Genomic DNA, 11,351 nt, shown 5'->3' with positions numbered 1-11,351 from the left:
GGTAAAATCGTAATGTGAATTTAATTAAATCCTTTCCTTAAAGATTATTTATTTGGACTCAATTCCGTGTTGGATCCGATAAATTAAGTAAATAAGTCCGATCTTATAAAAGAATAAATTGCGGGCTACATGATTTAAATAAATAAGGAAAAAATACTGATGCTTGAATCCCAAATCAATTTTAATTAAAACCCTATTCCTTGTCTTGGTGACCAAAACTTTCCTTGGTTGCAATTTTTTTTCTTTGTTAAAAGTAAATATATTCTGCAAAGATTTTCCTTTCCTTCTCTCTCTGGCGGTTGTTTTCTCTTCTCCCCTTGATCTACGCCAAAAATAAACCCCAATCACCTTTAATTCCTGAGAATCAATTATCAAAATTTCTTCTGCAAAACACGGTATATAAACCCATTCTCAGTACCCAATTCATTCACAGTCTACCTATATTTCTCTCGCAGCCATCACGTTTTCTATAAATTCTCAACTGGAGAGCAAAGCATTGAAGCAAGAGTTTGATTTCACATCTCCAAAGGTAATCTCACAAGATAAATCTCATTCTTCTCTCCCACAAGATAAATCCCCTTTGACACACCATATTTGTTTTGTTTGATGGAACCAGGAATCAAATCCAGAAAGGAACGGAAAAACACAATCCTTATTGCCTGATCCTTTGTTTTCTATGATCTGTTACCGGAGGTAACCACCTCTCCCACCCAAACCTATTTTCATATTTGTGCATTCATACATCCTACACCATCGTACTGAAATCTGCAATACATCTCCAAATCGATTAAACCGAAGCACACTAAACTAAAGAATAAAACTTTATTTCACGAAATCAAATTTAGAACTTAACTGCGGGGTGGAAACTGGGCTGCTTCGTAGGAGAGATGTTGGCAGCAGCAGCAAATTTGCGTGACCTCTAGCCTCTGTTTTGGGTTTGTGTTCTTGCCCTTTTGTGGGAAAAAATGGTATGGAGGAAGATGGATTTGGAGATTCTTGTTTTTGCAGTTTTGAGGATGTTCTTTTAAATAAAACACAGTAGAGAGAGAGACGGAGAATCCGATGGTTTTAGCGAAGGAGATTATTTTTCTGTTGGTTTACTTTTAAAAGAAAGTGTGTATTTGTTTGTGTATTTAGGAAAAGGAGTATACTAGTTATGTGTTTAGGAATAAGGGAAATTTTTTAAATTCTACTCCCTCTGTCCCATTAAAAATGAAACGTTTTCCTTTTTTGGCTGTCCCATTAAAAATGAAACGTTTCCTAAAATGGAAACAACTATATCTCTACTTTTTCATCTCTCTTACTTTCCTCTTTCTTCTTTAACTCACAAAACAACACTACATAAAATTCCGTGCCAATTCTCAAATGTTGCATTTTAAGTGGAACGGAGGGAGTATTTGTTTTAAATCTTAAATATTTGATTTTGAAAAAAAATGTAGATGGGTGTGTACGTGTACGATTTAGGGAAGGGAGTATTAACTTTTCTTACTCTGCCCCTTCTTTTATTTTTGTGTTTGACACTAAAATGGAATGGGGAGTGTACGTGTGCTTTTGGAAGGAGAGTATTTTCTCGGTTTCTTGTTTAACTATTTATCCTACTATTTTAGTTGGGATTGTTTGATTTAAAAGTGGAATGGTAGTAGTGTGTACGTGTCTTGCACTAGGAGTATATGCTTTGCTATTAAAATCCTTTCTCTCTTTCGTTTGTAAAGAAAATGGAAACTTTTAAATTAACTTTTGGGGCCGGTCAGTAGGCCGAATTATTTAATTCTTTGGGCTGGTTTTTATATAATTTGTTGGAGCGTGAGCGGGCCGGAATTTATCGAAATACCTATGAGAACTTGTACCCTTAATCGAGAAAATAATTGGAGACATAGGATGGATGCATATTATTTATTACTTGATTCCTTGTGTTGATTTATGGGTGATTTTAAATCTCAAGGTGATTACTCGCAAGTGAATCGTGATCGCAAGGGAAAGAATAAAATTTTGGGTTAAGCAGTCGAGGTGGGCTCTCTTTTTAAATAAGGACAATGTCCTAACTATTTTTGTCGATGGGAACGAAATGCAAATTGTTTATCATGCCAGAATTTTTGTTTCAACGTGCCTATCTGAAATGGCTTTGCCATTTATTATTTAAATCGAATTCGGGTCCTTATAGGGCCACAAACCCTACTTGGATTAGTGTACACCTATGGTAGACCGTGTGTCAGCGTACGGGTTGGCCGGTCTAGTGACTTGGTTTGTGGCCACATTCCAAGTCATGTATGAGCAGATATGGTAAACGTCTATGGGAAAATTGGTTGCGCAACCGCAATTTTGAACAATGGAATATTTTGGTGCATCGGGTATTTCTAAAGCTAAAACCCCGGTGGTTACCTGAAGTTGGCATGATAAATATAAATATTTTTGACAACTTGTTTTCGGCATGAGTCCACTGAGTGCATCAAGTACTCAGCCCTGCATATGTTTTCCTTATGTGCAGGTTGAGCGGCGACGAGCTTGGGGTGGTGTTGAGTCGAACCTTAATCATTGTTGGATTTATTTTGAACTCCGAGGGACGTCGTGTCTTCATACATGGCGCCACTCTTACTCTTGGATGCTTCCGCTGAGATAATACTTTTCTTCGAAATTATATCTTTGAACCATTTTCACTCTTGGATTAAATTATGATAATTGTTGACTTTAGATTCAAAACCTAAGCATTTACTTTGATTATTCCTCAGTTATTTGGATATTAAACGCTTCAATCAAATTCTTTATTGAAACCCTAGACCATTTCCCTTTCTTAAAGTCCCATTAGTCGCGACCACCCACATTTATTAACCCTAGAAAGGGCGGTCGTGACATTCTGACTCTTTATGGCGGTCGCCACGCACTTCCCAGCGGTCGCCGGGCCTGTCTTTGTCAGCCTATGAGCTCCGGCGGTCGCCGAAGTGTTGCGGCGGTCGCCGGACGCCACCTGAAGGTCCAGATTTCCTACTTTCGCGTTTTGACTCCCTTTTTAGGCTCAAATATGCACATTTCTCACAAAACATGTCAAAATACCAAAATAGATAAAATGTGCAAATAATGGACATGTAATGCAACTTTGATCTTAAAAACGGGTCAAATAATGACCTTAAAACCGTGCAAAATCCGAGCGTATCACTTACGCACTTTTCTTGCAAAATATGCATGTTAAGCTCATCATACTGACCAGGAACCATGGCCTAGAATACGACTTATCAATAAAGTTAAATAAGAATGCTCTGAGTTTAACTACTAATCACAAAAGAAGGCAACTATATTAATCAAATAACAATTTCTCCTTTGATTATAAAATACCATTAACATAATTAGAATAAAGTGAATTGTGGAATTTACCCTTCTTGAACCACAGCCAAATCTTGGAAACAGAAAAGCTCTCACCTTTAACCCTACTGTTAATCTTGTTCTCGTCCTCTCCACCATCATCAAGAATCTCACACTCTATGGCAGAATGCAATCTGCAGCTCTGAATCAGCCACCACATAATGAAAAGATCCGATTGAGTATCGAGATTGGTGCAGTTGGTTTCCCCCAATTCCTGAATTTGATTCTCTTGCACCACAACTCCATATATAGTTACTAAACCTCAATTTCCCAAGCCTCACTGAAAAAACCCTCCTCCCACTCAAAACAGAGCTACGAACACCGGGTTCTCGAAGGTGAACCCGGGGGTTCAAGATCTCCCCCCTGCAGAGGGGGCAGGTGGAATTGGACTGAAGCCATGTGTCAATGCAGTCAATGTGGAAGGCATGGCTGCAGTCTGCAGTGGGCGGTGGCGGCGGCGCTGATGGAGTGGGAGAAGAATCGGGCGTTGCGGTGGCGGTGATGGAGTGGGAGAAGATCAGCGGAGAGAGCAGGCGGGAGTGGGATGAGAGGGATGAGAGGGGGCGGAATCGTCCATTTTAGAAGTAATTAGAGATTCAATTTTGTGATCCGAATTCTGATTAGCGTTGCATACGATTAAATAGATTTTAGTTACATACAGGCCCCGGCCTGGATAGCAATGATCTCGCCAAAAACAATAATAAAGGAGTAAGAGACTTGTATATAATTAGGAAGAAAATACACATAACAAACCATCTTTGAGATCAATTTTTCAGTGAATTTTGAAAGCAGAATCATATAATTAAATCAAACGTGTTTTCTTACAAAATGCTAGTTGTATAAAAGAATCAAGAAAAAGGACATACTAGCATTTAGGCAGAACCAAGATAAAATGATTCAATTTTGCACTTTTATTTACTATCATCTCAGTATTTGCAGTGGTTATTCATGACAAGATGAACATTTCTTCTTTTGAACTTTTTTCTAAACATGCTTTGTCTTGAGTTGTCTGAATCTCGAATATTTTAATTTTGTTACTATTAATTTGTATCCTTTAAAATTTCTTCATATAAATAAATTCTCTCAAAATAATTACACAAGACACAAATATTCATATTTATTTAATAAAATAATAATAATAATATAATTCATGTAATTGTAAGAAATAATGTCATTATATTTGAGCCACGAAATTAAGTCTATTTATCATATCAATATTCAAACTAAGCGAGGTCATAATTAATAGAAATGCATCAAACAGAGCATGTAAAGGAAGTTATGAAAAACTATTAAAGTGCATAATATTTATATCTATAACTCTACTAATCCAGCCCTTCCATTTTACACTCCTCACAACATTCAGTCGGAATACCAATTATTCTCTATCCCATACTTGTGCAACTCGGTCCATCCACTAAAACTAGAACCCGTGTCATAATGGACGAAGGGAGTGTGTCGAAAATCATGACGTGCACGAGCTAATGCCACTTGGTCACAGGACACGACAATCAGTTTCTGGAGAGCTTTAGCATTATTGATGACGTCCAAAGCCAATCTACGTTGCCAAGAAGAGCCAAAATATCCCGTGATTTCCAAATACTTTACTGGCAACTTTGCCCCCGTTTGTCGTTCCAAATATCCTGGTATAAATTTTAGACGTTGACACCCACTACACTCTGTAGCAGCAGCAAGTTGATCCAAGCCCATCACTTCCCTACACCCCTCACACATTGCATGTTGATCAATAATACCCACTTCCCTACACTCCTCACACATTGCAGGTTGATCTATGTTCATCACTTCCCCACACTTCCAACACATTGCATACTTCACTTCCTTTGTCCGATGCATAAACTGCAGCACAAATTGAAAAAAAATGCATCAAACAATGTAATGACTGCCCCAAATTACAATTGATGTCCAGTTAGTTTAAGTTAATGCATACCTTTATCACAAGTTTTTCCAATGAACCACATGCTTCAATCAAACGGCGCACATAGTGTTGAAAAGGCTCGTCATATGAAAGATAATCGATCGTCTCAATCACCAACTCTAGATATTTTATATTTACAAGATCAACCCACAACAACTCATCATAATCAAGATCTATCTGCAAATTAAATTCACATTAATTAATATTTGCTATATATATGGAGTATATAAAAAGAAAAAAGAAATTGAGGAAAAGTTATTACCCGAGACTTATAAAAATAAAACTGAAATGTAGTTGAGAGGCGTAGTAGTTGTAGTTGGTCGCGTACGCAAGATGGAATTTTGACAAGGAGCTGAGCAAGTGTGAGTAGTTCACGAGTTTCATGAAAATTGAGTTTGGCAAGCTTCGGAATGTTACTAAGTTTGATGGCACATCCAGTTGACAAATTATAGAGCGTCAAAGAAACGAGGCTTTTTGCGTCGCGAATCACAATGGATTCAACTTCCCAAGCATGTGATAGTTTTACATGCTTCAATTTTGAGTGCCCAACTATTGAGACATTTTTCAAGCTGATAGATACTTCTCAAGCATTCAAGAGCAAGCCAATTGGAAACCAAAAGCTCAAAATCTTGATCGGTCATTTTTATTCCATTGCCTAGATACAAATCTTTAAGGCATTTCATACCATATGTAACTGGAAGTCTTAGAATTGGACCCTTTTTGCGATACCGAACACGTAAACATATTTTTTCAGCTTTCTTAGTTATGGCAAACTCGAACCACCTCTCAAAATTGTCACAATTGTCAAATTGTAGAGAATACACATCCACCACCAACTCTTTTATTTGAGTGCCTCTATGTGAATCCAAGACATGATCGATCATACTTAAATAATTTGATTTTGTGTCAATCATATCTCTGAACTTTGGGAAATTGAGATGAGTCACATGGGTATGGAGATGTCGCCAACAAGTTGAAAGTATACAAGTCGAAGTAGCTTCTTTGAGAGTCAGTCGAGAGATTATAGATATCAGAATATCACTAGGTAATTGGCTGATTCTATCTTCACGTGCGCAGGTCCAAGTAGCGTCATTCAGTTGCAGTCGAGAGATTGATTCGCTGATACTATCTTCATGCAACATCTGCAATATTTCACATATTATAATTACTCTACATCCAATTAAAAACAAAAGCAGAAGATGAAAAAAAAATCATCTGCAATAATTCAGTTATTATAGTTACTCTATAATATTTAAAAAAGAATAAGAGAAAAAGAGACGCATAAAAATCTTCATTGAAAAACATAAACATCAATTTAATTGAGTAAAACATACCGTTTGCACCATAGATTTAGTGTACTCGAAGAAACAAAAATGGGGGAAAAATACGACGGCGAAAAGGTGAAAACTCTAAAGAGAGAGCAAATTAATTTTTTTTTATCGAAATAAATAAATTTGTTGTATTAATTGACTAGGTACATTAGATCTACTCTTTCCTTTCACAACATGGAAAAAAAACAACCTTTAATCGAATTAAATAGAAAAGGTTCTAAGTCCGTATGAATGGAAACCTTTCACAACATGGAAACAATAAACAACCTAATTAAGGATGAAATACTTATAAAACACAAACATAATTACCTAATCTAAAAAAGTCTGGTAAATATTTGATAGAGAAAAGATATATACACATAATATTTACTCCATTAGTAATTTGCACTTTCATTATTTAAGGAAATTAATCATGATCCTTATAATCTTCTCTATAATTATTCTTCACATATTTATGTTAAATTTTTTTTATACAAAAACGTACCTAAATTTTTGATGAATGGTTTATTTAAATAAAAATATGATGATGTTAAAAAAATATTAATAATAAATTAATAAAACAAATTTATATTTATTTACCAACAATTTTCTATAAATATACAAATAGTTATATTTATATCCCCTATTACTTTCAATTTTATTTCTTTTATTTAACTATATAATTTTCTTACTCACATTATTCAAATTCGAATAAATCAAATTTTAGTCTTGACATATAGTGTTGAGGTTGAGTCTTTGGTATTATGTTTTACCTTGGACATGGCCTATTCTTTTATTCAATATAATAATTTGTTCAACACAAATAGAGAAAGTTATTGGAACGTATATTAAACTATTGATCAGGTAATAACATTCCATCAAATCCAACTAGCATTTGGTGGAGCAAAATGCAAACCATATGCCTCATTACTACATAACCAGAATAAAAATAATAGGCTATTTCAGCACATAACCATAAATCCCACAAATAATATCCAAAGTAAAACCAAGACACATTAGCAAAGTTAAGTGTTGTGGATAGAAGAGATGACTTACTAAGCTAAGCGGACGTATGTATGGTGCAGAAAGATAAACCAATATTTTGAACCAAACTATTGGGCTTCGATAGGTCACGACATTCCACGGATATCCATAAATAAAAATTCGAAAAAAATAAGTTTCAATTTGCTTGAAAATCTCAATTGAGTTTGGAGTCATTCTACATTTTCATAGTACTACGTCAATCATTATATCCATGACTTAATCAAACAGTGTGGCGTCCTTTAAAAATTTTTCAAGAATTCAATCGTATTTATAACAGGATCAAAACTATTAAATTAGTAGATTGGTTATCAGTGAATCAAACAACAATAATCATAGTAGGAGTATAAAATTAGTACTAGTAGATCAAATGTAGATGAAATTTGAATAAAATATAATTATTGGCAGTGATGATTAGAAAAAAAACCCTCCCATCACCATGCAGTTGAGCCATTATCTGATCTCCACCGCAAATGTGGGACCGCGTCCCCACCAATCTCTTTCTCATCTTAAAATCAATTTCTTATTCAACTAAACAGCTTATGTTCATCCAATGAATCTAGACATTTTTAACATAATGTTTAAAAATTGTTGAATGGCCGTCACTAAATTCCGAATCTGTTTGAACAACTTACAAGTTAACATAACTATCTAAAATTGACCGGCGGCGAGATGGGGCTGGCGGAGCACGCTGCGACGCCGTATTTGGGGATGGTGCTTGCCTCAACGGCGCAAGTCGGCCTCATTATCATCAGCAAAAGCGCTCTTGCTTCTGGAATGACTAATTACACCTTCGTCGCTTACTCCAATGCCCTCGCCGCCCTAATCCTTCTTCCTCTATCTCTCCTCGTTCACAGGTGGAATACTTCCCTCTTTTCCTCTCACTTCTTCTCTATTTAACTAATTGTTTTCTTTTTGCAGGTCATCAAATCGGCCGCCGCTGACATTCTTGATTCTTTGTGGATTTTTTTCCTTAGGTGTTCTTGGGCAAGTTTCTTCATCCCTTCCTCGCGTTTATTTCAATTAATTGAGAATGTAACCAATTTATGAAACAAAGTTCGTATTTTTATGATGTTGTGATGTGGCTTTTGCTTTTGCCTCTCTGATTTGAGTTCTGATTAAGTTCTTGCACCATTGAGTTTGTGCCTTGATGAATTTGGGGGAATATCTTGATCAATGTGATTTTTGTAATTACATTGCAGATGTTTGGCTCAGCTGACTGGATACACTGGAATCAGTTACACTTCTGCTGAGTTCGCCTCAGCACTACTGAATCTCATACCTGGATTCACCTTCGTGCTTGCTGTCGTATTCAGGTTCTTGATTTCATGCCAAACATCGTGCTTCGACCAGTGAATTGGCAATTGCTTAACCTTTAATTGTATGGTATTTAGGATGGAAGTGCTAAACTGTAGGAATTCGAGTTTTCTAGCAAAAACGTTGGGAACGGTCGTCTCCATTTCTGGCGCCTTTGTTGTCACTCTGTACAAAGGCCCTGAGATCCTAACTTATCTATCGTCTCCTAAGTTGCATTACGAGTATATTGGTGTAGTAGCAGCACAGTCAAGCTGGATTATTGGAGGGTTATTCCTTGCTGCAGACTGTGTCGTATCTTCAGCCTACATAATTGTACAGGTATTACTACACAGATGGCAATGAAGCATGAAGAGAACAAGACGAGCTACGACTGGAATCTTTTCATATTCTTTTATTGCTTATGCAGGCCTCAATTCTTAAGAAATACCCTGCAGAGCTGATTATAGTATTCTTTTACTGCTTCTTTGCTGCCATTCTGTCGACATCCGTGTCTCTTATTACTGATCGGGACCTTAGTGCTTGGTCGTTGCAGCCTAATATCCGACTGATTGCTGTTCTGTATTCGGTAGGTGAATAGCTGAGCTGGTTTATAACTTCTATCTCTAATTCTCTATGTTAGGCAATGCATTAGATGGAGATCAGTTTGTTACAATGAATATGAAGTCAGGAAAATCACCTTTTTCGTATCTGGCTGTATAATTTGTACAACTCTTCTTCTTCGTAGGGAGTATTTGGTTCTGCATTCCAAGTCAGTGTAGCTGCATGGTGTCTGCACAAAAAGGGTCCTCTTTTCGTTGCAATGTTTCATCCGTTGGGAATTGTGATATCTGCTGTGCTCGGTGTTATCTTCTTGGGCGACATACTGTATCTGGGAAGGTGAGATTTGTGCACTTTGTTTAGATAGCTCTGAAATTTTGAATTTGCAGAAAAGCTTGGGCTCTTTTATGGCTATTGTTATTCGTGTGTGTGTGTTTATAGATTTGGTTTTTATACAGTTTGTTGGGGTCAATTATCATAGTTATCGGGTTCTACTCGGTGATGTGGGGGAAGGCAAAAGATTTAAAGGTGATTGACAACAACACAACAAATAGTGAAAAGGCCCCTCTTCTGCCCATTGAGAATGAGCGGACGACGTCGATAGACGGATCATGATGCCATTCACTTACTAATATAAGGAGGTAATCTCTTACTCTCTTGAGAGGGAAGTCTACAAAAAATCATTTTCAAGGTTAAAGATATCGGTTTTTCAACTCCCGCCTCAACACGCTGCTCAATGATCATCTCTCTATATTTTCTTCCATTTATTTATTTTGCCTGCCTTTTATTGACTTCGTGCAATAAATAAACTAAGTGGTACTGACAAATGTTTGATAATCTATTGGAGCTTTCAGCACAGCTTATTATCGTCTGAAAAGTCAGTCGGATTTGGGTAAATGGAATGATGATCTAAGACCGATTATAGTAACTTCAGTAGTGTATTTTTAGGCAAAATGTAGAATTACTGAAGTTTGATCAACACGATTACTAAGATGCGTGATTTATCAGGACTTTTGTTCTTATAGAATGCTAAGAGTCTACTTTCTTCTCATACCATCAAGAAAATTTTGTGAGGATATAAAGCCGTTCATTTAGGTATCACAGGAGTCACATCCATTTTTCTACCCTTTCTTGTAGAGTTGAACAACCCAAAGCTGGAGAAGTCGATGTACATGTTCGATAACCATCTTTCCTTTCACATGCATGCCTCCTCATCATATAGTAAATGATTTTCTCTTGTACAATGTCAAATCTCTCTTTCTTCGTTGAATATTCGTTGACGTTCGCACATCTTGTTCTACACTGTATGAGTATTTTTGGTGAATATTTGGCTGCAGGTGAGATATTGTCTAAACATGGAAACTTGGTCTTCAAACTCTTTGTTTTGATTGGGATCCAAATCTTGTATATATTATTGTTAAAATGGCTCTACGCTCTACACATATTAATTGTTATTGGTGGTGGGAAGTTTTTATCTCTGTAAAATGTGTACAAATTGAATTTTCATCTTCTGAAAATATACGTGTATTAGTATTGCCTGGGGTATTTCTCCAACTGGTTTTTATGGTATTATGCTCTGTTTATGACTGTTATGACTGCATTGGATGTCTAGTAATGGTTTGATTTAGTTGCTCGAGTTTAATGGAAAATAACTAAAATGTCATAACAAGTAGTACTACTTATTATAATAAAATCTCTAATAAAAATAGAAAAATAAGGATGTTTTTTTATCACAAAATATGGATCCAACTCTCGTTTATTTTACCTTTCTATTTTCAAAATAGTACTTCCTCCGTCTGCGAATAGGAGTCTCATTTTTTCATTTTAGTTCACCCACGAAGGAGTTCTGGTTCACTTTT

General features: G+C 36.2%; 1 protein-coding gene and 2 long non-coding RNA genes across 7 annotated transcripts; 2 read left to right on the top strand and 1 right to left on the bottom strand.

Annotated features, from left to right (window-relative positions):
* Positions 1–201: 201 nt before the first annotated feature.
* LOC125219954 lies at positions 202–2,764 on the top strand. Its single transcript, XR_007176263.1, has 3 exons — positions 202–529; positions 617–693; positions 2,486–2,764. It is a non-coding gene; the product is annotated as an uncharacterized LOC125219954 (long non-coding RNA).
* Positions 335–1,158, bottom strand: LOC125219955. Its single transcript, XR_007176264.1, has 2 exons — positions 854–1,158; positions 335–765 (listed from the first exon to the last, which is right to left on the bottom strand). It is a non-coding gene; the product is annotated as an uncharacterized LOC125219955 (long non-coding RNA).
* A 5,436-nt stretch (positions 2,765–8,200) lies between the features above and the next one.
* Positions 8,201–11,027, top strand: LOC125217735 (WAT1-related protein At3g28050-like). Of its 5 annotated transcripts, XR_007175792.1 has the most exons (9): positions 8,204–8,495; positions 8,560–8,625; positions 8,841–8,954; positions 9,033–9,273; positions 9,362–9,520; positions 9,680–9,831; positions 9,951–10,133; positions 10,630–10,713; positions 10,830–11,027. XR_007175792.1 is itself a non-coding variant. In XM_048119259.1 (8 exons), exons 1-7 carry the CDS (start codon positions 8,311–8,313, stop codon positions 10,105–10,107), a joined length of 1,074 nt encoding a protein of 357 aa, XP_047975216.1. In that variant the 5' UTR covers positions 8,204–8,310; the 3' UTR covers positions 10,108–10,133; positions 10,630–10,915. The 5 variants fall into 5 exon arrangements, 2 of the variants coding, with proteins under 2 accessions (XP_047975216.1, XP_047975215.1); XR_007175793.1 differs by lacking the exon at positions 10,630–10,713 and having other exon boundaries at positions 8,201–8,495; positions 9,974–10,133; XR_007175794.1 differs by having other exon boundaries at positions 8,201–8,495; positions 9,974–10,133; positions 10,630–10,915.
* Positions 11,028–11,351: the final 324 nt, after the last annotated feature.

This window comes from Salvia hispanica, chromosome 4, assembly GCF_023119035.1.
Source record: "Salvia hispanica cultivar TCC Black 2014 chromosome 4, UniMelb_Shisp_WGS_1.0, whole genome shotgun sequence".
NCBI classification, from domain to species: Eukaryota; Viridiplantae; Streptophyta; class Magnoliopsida; order Lamiales; family Lamiaceae; genus Salvia; species Salvia hispanica.
This window is presented reverse-complemented; position numbering and strand designations above follow the sequence as displayed.